This window comes from Bison bison, unplaced genomic scaffold, assembly GCF_000754665.1.
Source record: "Bison bison bison isolate TAMUID 2011002044 unplaced genomic scaffold, Bison_UMD1.0 scf7180017864148, whole genome shotgun sequence".
NCBI classification, from domain to species: Eukaryota; Metazoa; Chordata; class Mammalia; order Artiodactyla; family Bovidae; genus Bison; species Bison bison.
Genome location: NW_011494720.1, coordinates 2,079,173 through 2,096,514, shown reverse-complemented (window position 1 = coordinate 2,096,514; position 17,342 = coordinate 2,079,173). Strand labels below are relative to the sequence as shown.

General features: G+C 39.7%; 1 protein-coding gene across 1 annotated transcript in view; it reads left to right on the top strand.

Moving 5' to 3' along the window:
* The window catches only part of SYNE1 (spectrin repeat containing, nuclear envelope 1), a 501,723-nt gene that overhangs the window by 359,526 nt on the left and 124,855 nt on the right, over positions 1 to 17,342 (top strand). The window contains exons 104-110 of the mRNA XM_010840908.1: positions 363 to 572; positions 6,657 to 6,758; positions 11,378 to 11,497; positions 13,034 to 13,234; positions 15,569 to 15,742; positions 16,614 to 16,848; positions 16,941 to 16,963. Coding sequence (XP_010839210.1) covers positions 363 to 572; positions 6,657 to 6,758; positions 11,378 to 11,497; positions 13,034 to 13,234; positions 15,569 to 15,742; positions 16,614 to 16,848; positions 16,941 to 16,963 — 1,065 coding nt within the window. The remainder of the gene's footprint in view (positions 1 to 362; positions 573 to 6,656; positions 6,759 to 11,377; positions 11,498 to 13,033; positions 13,235 to 15,568; positions 15,743 to 16,613; positions 16,849 to 16,940; positions 16,964 to 17,342) is intronic.

Below are 17,342 nucleotides of genomic sequence, written 5' to 3'. Positions count from 1 at the left end.
TTGTTCTATATCGCAAATATTCTATGATAGAGAAATATATGAATTATATATATAAATATATTTGAAAAACAGACTAAAAATAATAATTATGAATTTCTAAATAGCACTTTAGAAAACTCATATTTTCACCAAATATTAATATTATATTTTATTATTAGTGAATGATATAAAGTTTCTGAGAAAAATCTCTCCAGCAGTAACTTGCCTAATGTTTATAGAAGTGTATGAAAGTGGTCCCATCTTGCCTTGGATATAATTATCACTGAATAGTAAGAGAAATGTAATGGGCTGTCTTTGAAGAAATGACTCATATATAAATTCATAGATCTAAACATTGACATGTACTTTCTTATCAATCCCAGACTCTTGCCAAAGATATTAAAGAAATGTCTGAAGAAATGGATAAGAACAAGAACTTGTTTTCCCAAGCCTTTCCGGAGAATGGTGATAACCGAGATGTTATTGAAGACACTTTGGGTTGTCTCTTGGGCAGGTTATCTTTGCTAGACTCAGTAGTAAATCAGCGATGTCATCAGATGAAGGAAAGACTTCAGCAGATACTAAATTTCCAGGTAAGGCATTATCAAGAGGTGTTTCACCATCTTCCAGCTACATTCAACAATAAACAGGATCTTACTGAGATATGATCTAGACCTACTTTTTTTCAAAGGTACAAAATGCATGACCATTACAGAAAAACAATTCAAGGAATTCAAGATTGAATTCAAGGAACAGAAAACAAAATGTTTTATGCTTTTCATTGAGGAAACTAGCCAATCAGACTGAGGACTGAATAGAACTTTAAATTCAACCAGTAAAAACCATATTTCTGGCACATTATAATGCTAATTTCCAGTTGATGTTCAGTTCTTTTCAGTTCAGTCATTCAGTCGTGTCTGACTCTTGGTGACCCTGTGGATTGTAGCATGCCAGGCTTCCCTGTCCATCACCAACTCCCAGAGCTTATTCAAACTCATGTCCGTAGAGTTGGTGATGCCATCCAACCATCTCATAAGACCAAAGAAGCATACAGGAAGTGCTGTAACACAGAATCAACCCTAGATACATAATACCGGTGGGGGCCACTAAAAGTGGCCATGCCCTGATTACTTCTATCTGTGTTAAAAATGCATTCTGTTACTTCCCAGTCTTCGCTCCATAGACCTACTGTCTTTTAGCCCCAGACTGGAGTTTCACTACCAACTGAGTAATTGTGTGCTTAAGCGACTTTTCTTAGGACTACGAACTTCAACAAATGCAAAAGCCACTGATAAACTTTAGGGTTGATTTTCATTTCTAATAAAAAACATCTTTGAGGAATAATCAAGGCTTAATTGAACTTTATTTTTAGCAAACATAGAAGATTTATAAAATAGATTTATGCAATACATGTATTTAGAGCCAAGCATTTGATGTTAAATTTTGATTTTCAGGAAAAAAGGTACTATAAAATGTCAAGTAAATCTACCATTAGCCAGGAACTGGAATTTTCTAGATATCCATCTAGAGGGACAAATTATCCCTGCCTTCCTGCAGTTTGCCTTCTTAAATCTGTAAACATTTGTAGGCATTTATGTATCATTATTCTATTCACAAAAAATTTGCATGTGTATTACTGACATAATAATAGTATGATAGTTTTATCACCTGATGGAGTATAACCTTAGCTCCTTCTCTAACTTAACTGTCCTCAACTATTAAATCATGTCCATATTAACTGCCTTTTAGGGCTTTGTGTAGATAAAATGAGTTAAAATGTATCAAATACTTTGCAAAGTATCTGAAACATAGTAAACACTCAGCATGTTTTATTACTATGTTGCTGTTAATAGTAGTACTTATGATACTAGATACAGATCTGAAACCAATGAAAAAGTTAAATATTTGTCCAAGTTTATCTGCTGCTAAGTCACTTCAGTTGTGTTCGACTCTGTGTGACCCTATGGATGGCAGTCCACTGGGGTTACCCCCGTCCCTGGGATTCTCCAGGCAAGAACACTGGAGTGGGTTGCCATTTCCTTTTCCAATGCATGGAAGTGAAAAGTGAAAGTGAAGTCGCTCAGTTGTGTCCGACTCTTAGTGACCCCATGGACTGCAGCCTACCAGGCTCCTCCGTCCATGGGATTTTCCAGGCAAGAGTACTGGAGTGGGTTGCCATTGCCTCAAGTTTATCTAACCATTGAGAATTAAAACCAGGACTTGACTCAGAGATTATTTGTGTATTTTATATTGTTAGGGTGATGGCAAGGGAGATGGAGAAGAGAAAACCTAGTAAGATATATTTGGAAGGCAAGATCAGTAGGGGAGCACTTGTCGATTGTTTGGATCTGGGGAACATGGGAAAGGGGGACAACTGAGGAACTCCAGGGTTGGGGGAGGGTGGGCACTGGCCAACAGTGAGGACAGGTGGAGCAGTGCTCTTGACCATTGGGCAGGACTGGGTTGCTGGCAGGACCACTGCTGGGGCAACCCTATCAGGTAGAATGAAGATACTCAGGTGAATCATCTCAAATCTGTGGCTTAGAAAAATGACCTGCATTGGATCATTGCATCTGTATCCCTTGTGTTGTATAGTATACAGAAAGGAAGGAACATTTCCCTTGGAGTCTGAAAACCTGGCATTGATTCTTTGAGTACTTTGTCTTGAATGCAAGATCTGATTGCATGTACGTGTACACAGTGTATGTCTAAAATCAGCGAAACTGGTGTGCAACTTATAGAAACTTGTTTCATTATTCTAAAATTCCTCTTGCATAAAAGAACGCACTGAGTTTTAACAGCTTTTTAGTCTATTGGCCATGACTGAGGTGGGTTAAAAGTGCAAATGGATATATCCCTAGGGCCCATGTTTCCCTTTTTCAAATTGCATTCACTGTGTCTTTGGTACTTTTAAATAGTTCCTGGTAATCACAGACACAGTAAAAGATGAACTAAGTGAATACTCTGGAACTTATTTTGGGTAGAGGACCAAGAGAAGAACAAGTCATCTTGAAATTCTGTTTCAATCACGTTCTCTATTTTTCTTCTGCCAACGAGTTTCTACTTGTTGGTGGCCAGCTCACAAACAAACACTGGTGTTTCAAAATGTTTGTGCTCCAATTTAATTGGGAGAAAGACTTCGAATGTTAATATAATTAAAAGTCAAGTTGTGCGTGCGTGCTTAGATGCTAAGTCATGTCTAACTCTGAGACCCCATGGACTACAGCTCCTCAGTCCATGGAATTTTCCAGGCAAGAATAATGGAGTGGGTTTCTGTTTCCTTCTCCAGAGGATTCTCCCGATTTGAGGATCAAGTCCACATCCCCTTAATTGGCAGGCAGATTCTTTACCATTGAGCCACATGGGAAGCCAAAAGACCAGTCTCAAGTCATTTTATTTTACTTTGCACTGAGCACCTGATACACTATCACCATTCAGTGCTTATTGGACCTGTAGCCTTGATTTCCCAGTTAACTTTTGAGCATTAGCTTTTGCAAGACTGCTAGTATTACCTTATACCCAACAGACAATCTGAAAGAATGGGTAGGTGTTATGTAGATATATGTTATCTACAAGTAATCACAGTTATTTATCACCTCTTATATATTTTAAAAGCTTTTTTGTGGACTTAAACCAAAATACATTTTCTGGACACTTTTATAAATGAATATTTCAAGTTATTTAAAAAGAAAAAATATGAAAAGAATTACTTATTAAATGATCAGGGCAGTACAAATGCTTTTAAAATTCGAGACTTTCTTTGGATCTGTTTCTTAAACAGCTAGAAGGCTGCCTTTTCATGCTCTCCAAGTAATTCCAGTAACTGTAGGAAAACAATTGTGATGTCTATTATATGTGTAGTATATAGATACCTTAATTACCTGCTATATCACAATTGTAGGGCTTCCCAGGTGGCTGTGTGGTACAGAATCCCCCTACCAATGCAGGAGATGCAGGAGACCATGTTTGATCCTCGGTTCAGGAAGATCCCTTGGCATAGGAAATGGCAACCCATTCCAGTATTCTTGTCTGGAAAATTCCATGGAAAGAGGAGATTTGCAGGCTATAGTCCATGCAGCCACAAAGAATTGAACATGACTGAGCAACTGAACACACATCACAAGTGTGGTATTAAGAAATGGTTAAAGCCTTTGGATTTTTATTTTTAATAAAATATGAACATCCATGTGGCTATAAGCACCTCTTAAAGTCTTTTATTTTTGTAAATAATTATTTTGTATTATAACACAAATTATTTTTCAATCTTAAATAGAATATGTTTATGATCAAACTATTCTGTCCAGACAATTTGTTGTTGATTAGTCACTAATTCATGTCTGACTCTTTTCGACACCATCAACTGTAGCCCTCCAGGCTTCTTTGTCTGCAGCATTCCCCAGGCAAGAATACTGGAGTGGGTTGCCATTTCCTTCTCTTAAAGTCTTTTATTTAGCGACTTCCTTGGTGGTCCAGTGAACAAGACTCCAGACTCCCAATGTAGCAGGCATGGGTTCAGGAAACTAACATCCCACATACCACATAGCATGGCCAAAAAATAAATAAATAAGATAAAATAAGGTCTTTTATTTAGTAACCTTTAAATCAGTCCTGTTCTCTGCTTTACTGTCTGCTTGGCTAATCTCTTCTAGTAATTATTGCAGCTTTCAGAAATGTGAACTTTCTTCTCTGTTACCTGGAGGAGAATATGTTAGCAAGACAGAAAATATGCTCTTAAAAATGTGAAATTGATGTACAGATAATACAAACACCCTCTTCATTTCTTGACTCATGTTATTTGTACTTATCTTCTCATTTAGAGTAACTGAACTAATGTTTTTCTAACATGCATGTAGATAACAGGAACTTGATTTCTTTTGAATCTGTTCAAGTGAATGAGAACATCTCTTCTTGTGCATGCAAACAGATAACTGTGTCATGGTTCTAATGGCCCATGTGAGCTGGCCCTCAACACTGCTGAATGACACAAGCATTACCATAACTCATAAACACAACCCTTGTTTCTGGCAGCATTTCTTCAGTGCTTTTGTTACAGTTTCTCATTTAGTCTGCAGCTAGGCTTGCAGATAGGTTTGAGTGTTGGTTTGGGCTTCCTTGATAGCTCATCTGCCTTCAATGCATGAGACCCCAGTTCAATTCCTGGGTCAGGAAGATCCGCTGGAGAAGGGACAGGCTGCCCACTTCAGTATTCTTGGACTTCCCTTGTGACTCAGCTGGTAAAGAATCTGCCTGCAATGCGGGAAACCTGGGTTCAATCCCTGGGTTGGGAAGATCCCCTGGAGAAGGGAAAGGCTACCCACTCCAGTATTCTGGCCTGGAGAATTCCATGGACTGTATAGTCCATGGGGTCATGAAGAGTCGGACACTGAGCAGCTTTCAGTTTGAGATAATTATTGCCTCTTAGGGGTGGGGGAGCCTGGTGGGCTGCCATCTATGGGGTTGCACAGAGTCAGACTTAGCAGGATAGTATAGCTTTTCTCCTCCATTGGAGAAGGAAATGGCAGCCCACTCCAGTTTTCTTGCCTGGAGAATCCCAGGGACGGGGGAGCCTGGTGGGCTGCCGTCTATGGGGTCACACAAAGTCGGACATGACTGAAGTGACTTAGCAGCATAGCTTTTCTCTAAATATCATGTTCAGTTTCCTTACTTTTCTTTCTTTTTTTTTTTAAACTGCATAATTCACCTACTAATTTGCTTTAGCCTTGCATTTTGTATTGTAATGCTTCCATGTATCCTTAAAGACTTTCTTCCTTGATGTGATTATCATTCTCCTGAGACAGAATTTTTGCATCTTGGTGACATATGCACATGCTGTCAGTTCCCAGTGGAGAAAATGTGATGAGCTGAACTTCACACTATGATGAGCAACCAGACCATCAGAGACATTTTTAACTAATAAAAAATAGAATATATTTGTTGATATTTCAGGAGAAAAATGTAAAAATGTATAATTCATATTTTTTTTCCAGTTTATTATTCCTTTTAGAACTGAGTGTCAAAATTCTGATAGTTACCTCCTTTCTGTACAAAGTTAACTCAAGATAAGCATATTTGGTCATTTAAATGAGTAATGTTTATGAATAGGCTTAGCTAAGAGCTTTTTGTGTTGTCTTTTCATATGTCTTTGGCCACTGTAAATAATCATATTTTCTAAACTTTTGGATGGCTTTTAATAGGCTTTTGCAAATTCTTTGAAAATAGGAAGAAGAAGGAAGTGAGGGCAGAGAGGGAAGGAGAGGAAAAAGGAAAAACGGGATCATAATTATTCTTAAGAATAATATTTTTCCCCCAAACAAGAAAACATCTACATGTAGAGGTCTTTAGTGCAATGCTTCTGCTGCCATATTTCTGTTTAAATGTGCTCACTTATTACAGAAATAACAAGATTAAAGTTACCAGTATTATTTTTTATTTGTAAACTTTGTCTTCTTCATCTGTGTTGAGTTGGAAATGCTTTGTAAAATTCTTCAAAAGTCAGTTTCAGCACTTGTATAAATTGTTACCAGTTCCTTTTATCTTCCCATAAGATAATGTTGTTTCTTCTGGAAACAATTCAATTCCTACAGCTATATATTATTTCTGAGAATGTGTGTTATATTTATAACCATTTTAAGTTTCCCATTACTCATATTAAGTCTTCCTATTGCTTTCCTCCTTAGAATGATCTGAAGGTGCTAGTTACATCACTGGCTGACCACAAATACATCATTCTGCAGAAGCTGGCGAAAATGTTTGAACAACCTGTGGCAGAGCAAATAGAGGTATTTACGGCTGCAGCTTTTTCCATAAGAGCAAGCACAATGAGTGTATCTGGTTTACTGTGAAATTCCGTATAGCTGATGGAATATGATGACTTACTGTAGCATTTTTTGTTTGTCATTGGTGTTGTTTTTAAGTACCAGGTTTACATCAGATTACACTGACTCTGCCACTTACTTCTGTGCAGCCAGGAAATGTGAGAGAGGAAAAGGTGTCAGTGACAGATGCTGACCTGAAGGCATGTGAGACTAGACGTGAACCTCAATGACTTTTGATAGGCAGTCAGACCATCCTGGTAGTGGTACAGATGAAGCGCTGTGGATATTTAGAAGATGGGTGGATTACCTCCAGCCAGCCGTAGGATCAAGGAGAAATTTTGTAAAGGGAAATTCGAACTGGACTTAGAAGTTTGGACACACAGAGATTGGGAAGAAAGATAGTCTAGCAAAGAGCAGAAGAACAGAGGCATAATAAATGTTAGATCATTCAGGACACTTTGGGAGAAAAGCAAGTGATCCTGTTTGGCTGACTTAACAATGAACCAAAGTGACTGAGGGGAAGTAAAAATGGGAAGAGAAAATCTGAGGCAACCTGTGGAGCCTATTGAATGTCAGAAAATTGGGGCTTGTTCCACGAATGAATGGTCAGCTTTATTGATTTCCTGCTTCATTGGTTAAAACAATAGGCACACACCACAATGTATGTATATTTACTTATTTATAAATTATAAGTGGGTACTGTGTCATAAAGTATACATGCAAATGATCATTTAAAATGCATGTGGTTGAATATAAATGAAAGACATAGTGTTTCTCTCTCAGACCTTCTTATTCATTTCTGAGTACTTACACCCACCTCAGAGACCACTGGCAGCGGAAAGTCACTTGGGATGTTTATAGGGTGAGGATGAGTGGCAGTGTCACCTCCTGCTTCCAGGTGGTTGGCATGGCAACTCCAGGGTCAGGAAGCAGGGTATCCTCCTGAGGCCTCCCATAGCTGCTCTGAGAAGGAATAAGAATTCAAACTGTCACAGTGGCAGTGAAAACAGGGAGGAGACAAGAAATGGCAAGGATGCCACAAAGAATATCCCATTTCACAAGCTAAGTCATTATGAAAACGTGTGTTTTAATAGAGTGGCATACCTTAATTCTCGCAGACTGCTAATGGTTCTACGGGTAGGCCCTAAGAAATCCCCTGAAATAGAAATCACCATTTGTTCAATTAAATAATCAAGAAATATATTTTTATCTTTGGAATTTACATTGGTTATATCTGTCAATAGTAAAAGTGTTAATTGTGATCATACTATCATAAATACATACCATAGAAATCACCCCAAATATTTCTCTATAGGAGATCTCTCTTTTTCTCTTTCACCATTTAAAATAATGTGCAAAATTATGTCTGAATATGTATCTTTCTTTACCATAATTTCACCTGTTTTTCTTTTTAAAGAGATCCCTCATTTTTCCCAAATTGAAAAATAATTCGTTCATGTCGTATCTCCTACTTGCTGCTGCTGCTGCTGCTAAGTCGCTTCAGTCGTGTCCGACTCTGTGCGATCCCATAGTCGGCAGCCCACCAGGCTTCCCCGTCCCTGGGAACACTGGAGTAGGTTGCCATTTCCTTCTTCAATGCATGAAAGTGAAAAGTGAAAGTGAAGTGGCTCAGTCATGTCCAACTCTTAGCAACCCCATGGACTGCAGCCCACCAGGCTCCTCTGTCCATGGATTTTCCAGGCAAGAGTACTGGAGTGGGGTGCCAATGCCTTCTCCATCTCCTACTTGAAAGGACCTTAATTTTTATGTTTTGGCTTGTAATGTTACCTGATGTAAAAAAAATTTGAGCAGCCCAAAGAATGCTTTGTTTTGAATTTCTAATATGAAATTTAGGATAGGTATCATTACAAGTAACACCTGTACTATTGGCCAACATAACCAATGTCAATTTCAAAGATAAAAAATTACTCAGTTATTTCATTGAATAAATGGATTATTATTATAAAACTGTAAAAAGTGCTAATTCCATTCCTACCCTCCTTGGGTTGAGGAGGTAACAGTGGCAGAAGGCAAGGGGATATGTTCGTGTTCTGAGTCATGTCATTCCAACCTATAACAGACCTGTGTCTGAACCCTGGTGTGCAGCTGTCTCCTGGGATCTCCCTTTTACTGTCGTTCTGAGAATCCCCTTCACCTCTCCCTTCTGTTGGGTCTTGTCTTCCCTGAGTCCAAACCACATCTTTCTCCTTATTGTCTTGCTTCCTTGTTTTATCAGTGTACATCCTTGCTAAGAATGGATGCATGCTAGATATATTTTTCAATTTTTCCATGTCTCAAAGTGTTCTAGTACTGTACTCACATACTATTGATAACTTGGCTCTTTATAGAATTCTTGGTGGACTCTTTAGAGTTTTGAGGCTTCTCCTGTATTGTTTCTTAGCTTCCAATGTTGGCTTGAGGAATGTAAAATTGTTCTGATTCCCAAAGGTCTCAGTGTTCTGAAATTTCATGATGACATGCCTTGGAGAGAGTCTGTTTTATCCTCTGGGCTGAGAACTCAGTGGGCTCTTTTGATGTGGCAACTTCATCCTTCCATTCTGAAACATTTTATGAGAGTACTGAAATATTTTGCATCCTTCTGTTTTATCTGTCTCCCTTTCTCAAAATCCTTTTAGGCACATGTTGGATGTTCTGGTCCAGTCTTCTAACTTTCTTATCAAAGGGATGTTTCGCTCCTTGTTTTTTCGTTCTGCTTTCGGAAGACATTTTCAGTTTCAGCTCCAAACTTTTCTATTGACTTTTTAATTTCTACTCTCATGCATTTCATCTTCCTAGAGCTCTTTTTGGTTCTCCAAATGATGTGTTCTTTGGTAGTAGTATCTTATTCTTTTTTAAATCGATGCATTGTCTTCTGTAATCTCTCTAGGTAAATTAATGATTTGGGAGTTGAAGATATTTTGGGAGACTTTAAGGTTTTTGTTTGTTTGTTTTTCCTGCATAATCTATTTTCCTCAAGGTTGCTTTTATTTGTTTGCTTATTTTAGTTTCTATCTTTCATGTTAGAGGCTTTTCTAGGATACATGAACATGCTGTCTCTTCACATTTAGGATGAGGGAGTAATCAGCTGAATGGGAGCTTCATGAATGGATGGGGCTTGATGATTTTGAGATTTATTGAAGGATGATCTATGTGGGCCATTTGTTGGAGAATCCTTGTCTCAGTTTTTTTCGGATCTTTTCATTTTGTCCCACCCACCCTCTTCTGTCTGGAAAATAGAGACAAGGCTTCAGCACTCTAGGAGTTGCAGGAGATCCACATTCAGCAATCATTGGGCATTTGGTCACTTCATCCCCTTGTTTGCAGTCAAGGACTCAAGCGTCTGGTGCCCCTCAGTCCAGAGACTATCTGTCTTATTGGGTTGGCCAAAAAGTGCATTGTAATGGAAGTACCTGAACAAACTTTTCGAGCAATCCAATACCTTCTTCAGAAAATGGAAAGATCCAATGTGAAGTGAGGAAGAGGGTCTGAGAATCTGAGTATTCTTCAAACATCTTTCCACCAACCCACGAATTATATTTAGTACTCATCCTGCATTTCCCGGAGTTCCTGAGATTCCTTTTGCTTTAATCTGGTGATGAAGAACCCCTGCCAGCTTAGAATTCAGCTTTCTCAGATTCCCTAAGTCAATTCCCGTGTATCCTTCTGATTTTCAGCTTGCAAACTTTTGTTGGTATCATCTTCGTTCCTGTTTCCTTGCTCTTGTAGATTTACTGGGGGGGAAACACACCAGAAAACAAGCAAACAAAATATTGGCGACCCAGGAGATAGAAAATAGGACACATGTGTTTTATCTGCCATCTGGAGTCCCTGTTATTTTCCTCCTTCAAAGGCAGCTGAGGTTGCTTGTCTTCCAAAAGCCTTCCCTGACTGTTCCAGAATTCACTGCCTGCTCCCAAGTCCTCTCATAGGGAGAAGCAGAAGCAAGTTTAGTACCTAACTGTATTCAGCCTTGTTTCATTTTCTTCTCTTTCCTCCAGCTTCCTAAGCAGACTGGAAGCTCCTTGAAGGCCAGGTTGAGGTCTTGTCCTGCTTCAGTAGACCTCACTCTGGGAAGACAAGGCTCAGCTCTAGCGGTCACCTTCATGCTTTATTGCTTGTCCTTCTGCTTTACAATGAGTAAGCTCTCCCTGACCATGCTGTAATGTACTTTCCCCTTTCCTCACTGAATCTCTCTCCAAAGATGCTCAAAACTGCATTTCAGAAAAGCAGAACGTGATCCCCTCGAACATCTTAGGCGAATGCCCTTTTTCTAACTTTGTCTTAAAATCATGCTTCTTCTTCAGGTTGCTGTTCACCATTTCCCTTATTTGTTCAAGGAAGCCGTTGTTCTCTCAACCCTCCACATTAAGCCTTTCCAACCTCCTTACCTTGAAAACATCTGATCTGTAGTATAATAAATTGCCTTCTTCCCTTGTCTAGATAATAGAGCAACATCGTTTTTATGTTGCATGGGAAATGTTTTAGGTGGAGAAGGGAGGAACAAGTAAGAAGCCACGATAATCGTATTATGCATGGGAAATTGTTTATGGGAGTTTTAATGACAAGTCATAAATCCTCCATAGGCAATACAGCAGGCTGAAGATGGGCTAAAGGAATTAGATGCAGGAATCATTGAATTAAAAAGGCATGCTGACAAGTTGCAGATTGAGCAGCCGTCCATGCAAGAACTCTCCAAACTCCAGGTACGGTTTTCTACTAATGGCATTCAGCTTCAATGGTACATCCTAATTGGAAGTCAAGAAAAAATAAAAACTATTTTCTCCATTTTCGTCAGGTTTTCTGTAAAGTTCATGTCATTTAGGCCCTAATTTTTTCCCAAGTAACTCTTAGAACATTTTCTAAAACATTTATCATAAATATTTAGTACAATAAAATAAATGGACACATTTTTAGATTGACTGAAGGGTAGTCTGTGTGGGCTATTTGTTGGAGAACTTTGTGTCAGATCTTTAGGTCTTTTCTTGTATTTTTCTTGTAGTCATATGCTTCTAAGATTTTTTTTTGTGTTATTATTATTCTGATTGTTAAGCACTTTGGTATAATTTATTTGTGGCCTATTGCTTTCTACTCCAGAAAATTTATTAATTGGCAATCTTATTAGGTATCTAGAAAACCGTGTATTGTACTGTAGCCAAAAACAGGTTTTAAGGAAAAAATATTTAAGCTGATACCTTTTAGAACGTGTATTTTCTCAAGTGTTCAAAATTATAGTTTATATTTCATACATGGTTGAATGGAAAAGAGACATTGTTTCAATTCCAGAACAACAAAAAATTAAACTAGAAGGTAGCTGAAATCCAAACCAACTTCCCCAGCATCTTCCAGGAGAAGAGAATAACACTTTGAATTGGTGTTTTTAAATCTGGCACCTAGGCAGATAGCTGGTATCAGATTGGTAGGAAGATAATGAGATAGTAAAGCCAACAAAGTGTAGCATCTGATAACACAGGTAATTTATATTAAGAAAAAAATGTGCATGTATTAGTTTTTCTCCACTCTTGAGTCCAATACAGGGTCACAAATTCTTTTGAGAAAATAAAATACCTCTTATTTTAAAAGAACATTTTTATTTCAACTGTCTCATTCCATTATCTAAGATTTCATAATGTGATGAGCCCATGGCCCCCACTCTGTCCTTTTGAGATAGTTTTCCGACAGCACTCAAATGTCAGGTGTAAGAGTCAAGCGTCATAGCTGTAAATAGGCATTAAAGTTGAACTTTTCCAGATTGAGCCATTTTGGCTTACTCAACCTTAATATGATACATTAATCAGGTCCATATGGCTCAAATAAATTTTGTTTTTGGTGTATCATCGTCCGCTAAAATGTCTTTCCAGTTAAATAGTTATTTATTTACTCCACCACATTTGGCAAAAAAACCCCACCAGAAAACATTGCCTTTTTAAGTTTTAAAGTCTTTCTGCTCACTTGAAACTGATGTTTCTGTAGCTCTTTATTTAAGGAATAGTCTCAGATCTGATTATTACTTAAGCAGACCCAATGTTAAGGATACTTTATTCAGTTACTTCAAAATTAGAAAATTTGAGAGTGTGATTAAAAATTAGAACTGCATTCTCCATGACATGTCCCTTAGCTGCAAGAACAGCTTTTCAGCATTTTAAACCTCCATCAATTATTGACATTCTGTGAGGACAGGTGTCAGATGTACCCCGTGTAGAGTGAGTTTGAATTGAACATGAGTTTTATCTGTTTCTTAGGACATGTATGATGAACTCATGATGACTATTGGCTCCCGGCGGAGCGGGCTGAACCAGAATCTTGCCCTCAAGAGTCAGTACGAAAGAGCCTTGCAGGATCTGGCCGACCTACTGGAAACAGGACGAGAGAAGACGGCAGGAGACCAGAAAATTATCGTGTCTTCCAAAGAGGAAATCCAACAACTACTTGATAAACATAAGGTTATATAAAAAAAAAAACAAAAACAGAAAATGTCCTTAAATACGTGCTCTTCTGGTTGCCATAGTCCTCATGAGTTTCCTCCTGGGGACAACAAGTGTTGTTACTACATAACCAAACTTGGTAGCCCTGAGATTGTTCCCCCAGTATGTACGATAACCAATCTCAGGTTAGACCCTGTTCCCTTCATAAAAGATGCTTAGTATGCGTGTGTGCCGTCATGTCCAACACTTTGTGACCCCATGGACCATAGACTGTCAGGCTCCTCTGTCCACGGAATGCCTGTTTAATTCAGAAACACAACTTGCATTATTAGTAACATTACAAAAATAAAGGTTTTGCCACTTCAAAGACTCAACTTCCCAGACAGTAGAAATTTCTCATAGGGAAACTTTTAAAATTCCCTTGGATTATAGATGGTTAACATTCTACCTTTATGTAGCTCTTTGGTGACTTATAAAGGTAGATTTAGGTTTGGGGGTGGGGGCAGAGAACTTCACTTCGTGCTATTTTTCCCAGAGGTTTTTGTCCAGAACTTTGTGATTTATTAAAGCCTTATCATTTGGCTTTGAAAACAGTGCTTTAAAGTCAGCAGCTGGTTTTTCTCAAATCTTTGACCATAGCAATAAAATATCATCCTGAGTTATTCCAGAGGGGAAATTGGGATCAATGAGTATAAATAACAAAGAAATAAAGCTCAATAGATGAAGAACTCTAAAAGGATAGGCTGCCATTAAACGGATAGCCCTCCTGGCCAGAAGTCCGTCCAAGGCTGTCGGGGGAGACAGAGTTGTGAAACAAGTATCAGCTTTCTGCGAATGTTGGGCTAAGTGACCTCCAGGTTCTCTTCCAACTTGGAGATTCTATGATATCATAACTGTCCGTTAAAAATAATGGTTCTAGTTCCTCTTGACCAGACCATTTTCTGAGGGAGAGCTCTGCGTGAGTGGCTCAGAGTCTGAAAATGGGAAATTAAAACTACCTACCTCTTAGGGCTGTGATAAGGATTCAACAAGTTACTCACTGGAGTGTTTATATTGTCTAGCACATAGTACACACTCAGCATTAGCTGATGTTTTTAATTCCCAGTCGTAGTTCCATCCTTGGTGCTGGAAACAGGAAATGGGATAGCCCTCTCCTATCCTCTGGGGGAGCTTCCCAGGTGGCACTCATAAAGAACCTGCCTGCCAATACAGGAGGCATAAAAGATGTGAGTTTGATCCCTGGGTCGGGAAGATCCCCTGGAGGAGGGCATGGAAATCCACTCTAGTATTCTTGCCTGGAGAATCCGATGGACAGAGGAGCCTGGTGGGCTACGGTCCATAGGGTCACAAAGAGTCAGACACAACTGAAGTAATTTAGCACACATCCTCTGGGGACATTTCCGTATAGAAAGTAACATTTTGAAATGCATTTGTAGGGCTGTGCCGGAGAAGGCAATGTCAACCCACTCCAGTACTCTTGCTTGGAGAATCCCATGGGCGGAGGAGCCTGGTAGGCTGCAGTCCATGGGGTTGCTAAGAGTCAGACACGACTGACTGACTTCACTTTCACTTTTCACTTTCATGTACTGGAGGAGGAAATGGCAACCCACTCCAGTGTTCTTGCCTGGAGAATCCCAGGGACGGTGGGGCCTGGTGGGCTGCCGTCTATGGAGTCACACAGAGTCAGACACGACTGAAGCGACTTAGCAGCAGCAGCAGCAGCAGCAAGGCCTACAGTTCTACTGCGTGTAGGCATTTTATGAGGGAAATTTAAATATATTGATGCCAATCAGTGTGTGTCCAGTTAAGCTTGGCATTGAGTATAAAGTACAACAGATGCTCTGAGAATTCAAAAGAACAGAGCTCCAGCCCCACCCTGGAGGAAGGAAAGTCGTGACATTGTCAGGGGTGGGCATTGCAGGAAGCAGAACGTGAGCAGCGGCTGAAGGTGGGGGATAGGCGCTGATGTGTCCCAGGGCCAAGGGAGGCCGGACTGTGTGGTGGCAGAAGCGAGTGTCCACCCAGGTGATATGGGGATTAGGAGCTGAGAGGGCCGATGAGTTTTTTAGCAGCTGCTCATGTGTGATGGGTTCTGTTTGGGGGCCAGAGTACCTGCAGCTCAGCATTGTGTAGGTGCTTTGAGTGAGGGGCCAGGAGAGGCCAGTCAGGAGACTAGAGCTCCCCCGTCCCTGCACACGGCTGTGGGTGCCTGGGTGAGTGGAGGCCATCAGGGGAGGACCACTGTTGCCCAGGGATTGGCTGAGCTCCAGCAGCTTCCGGGTTTGAAGTGGTTTTTATCGTTAGATAGTAAACGCATGAGTTGCTGACCCCTTTCTATCTGAAAAATTGCAGGAATACTTTCAGGGTCTGGAATCTCACATGATCTTGACCGAAACCCTCTTCAGAAAGATCATCAGCTTTGCAGTCCCACGGGAAACTCAGTTCCACACAGACCTGATGGCGCAGGCTTCCGCTGTGCTCAAAGGGGCTCACAAGAGGGGTGTGGAGCTGGAGTACATCCTCGAGGTGAGACCCTCCTCTTCAGCACGCTCCGGCTGCATGGCAGACCCGGCAGGCGAGATGTCCTCATTCCTGCGATTTGTCTCTTATGACCCGGAGACATCACAGACTGGGCATCATATGTTGTGTGTGCCCCTTGTGTTTCCTGTTTACATTTAGGTAAAGGCTGTGCCTTTCTGTAAGTTCAGTCAGAAGAAGACTGATTCCAGAACGGGCACGGTAATATTTACAGTCTTGATAGACTTGCCTTTGGTATAAATTATTGAAGAAGACTTCACATGATTAAAAAAAATTTTTTTCCAGTTTTAAATTAAATAATTTTAGAATAAGTGATTTGAAATTTCTTCTTAATAGACTGTCTATACTGTATATTCATATTTCTTAACTGTCTGTGTCAGTTTTTTATCTACACATGTGAAGTATTTAGTTCACTTACTCTGGGAAGTTAACAAGCTTGTTCCTTTCACTTAAGTCATTGGTTTATCCTCACTGCGGGGAAGGATGAAACCATGCATTTCAGATGCCCACTGTGTTCAGATGTGCTGCATATATTATTCTATTTAAGCCTCACAATGGACAAGACTGTTAGTATCATCACCATTTCTTTTAATGTTGAAAGTGAGGTTCAGAGATGTGCAGTAATTTTCCCAGGTCTTACAGCTGCTTAGCTGCAGATGTGGGAGCTGTGCACGGTGCTTTGCAGGGTGACTTTCTGATGACTTCCTTCAAAGCCATCTTTTGCTTCCCAGAGCAAAGCCCCAGTGCAGGCACCTCTGACATGTCTTTGAAGGACTCCGTCAGGTGCGTGTGAGGACACAGAAAGGATGCTGTTCCTTAATGAGGGTCTTCAGCTCACACACTGATGTCGTGTTTCTAGACATGGTCCCAACTGGAGAAGGAGCACTGGGAGCTTAGCCGGCAGCTGGAGGTGGTGGAGAGCAGCACCCCAAGCGTGGGTTTGGTGGAGGAGAGCGAAGACAGGCTTATCGACCGGATCGCACTCTACCAGGTCAGCGTCCAGATGACAGTGTGGTGTAAGAAGTTGCCACATCGCTTTTTGAAGCTTTCCCTTGGTTTTAACAGATCTACTCAAACTTTCAATCCAATATTTTGTTAAGTACTTTGACTTTCAGTGTTTGTTTCATAATAGAACATAAAAAGAGCTTTTTCTTTTTTTAAATGAGAGCCCCTTTTGGAAATGTAGCCTTCAGCAAGTGTTTTCCACTTGTTAGGCTGAAGTCTCACTGTCTTGAAATAATTACAGATGGTTGTTTTATGATAGAGAATCAAAAAGCCCCACACCCTTTTTTCTTAAATTTAATGAGAGAGAGCTCTTTTTGAAAATTCATCCTCCACCAAGCATTACTTTGTATTTTTTTGTTGGTGTTACACTATTCTTAAAATAATGATATGTCAATAGTTTTAAGTACCCCCAAAGTTATATACTTAGATATAGAAACATCATGAAGTAGAAACTTCAGTGTAAATAGTTGAAATCTGACTAATGGGTAAGAGGAACATTATGGAGAAATTATAATCTTTAGGGTGAAAAATTGCATTATCTGAACTTTGACCCAGTATTTTCAATCATTTTAGCATTTGAAAT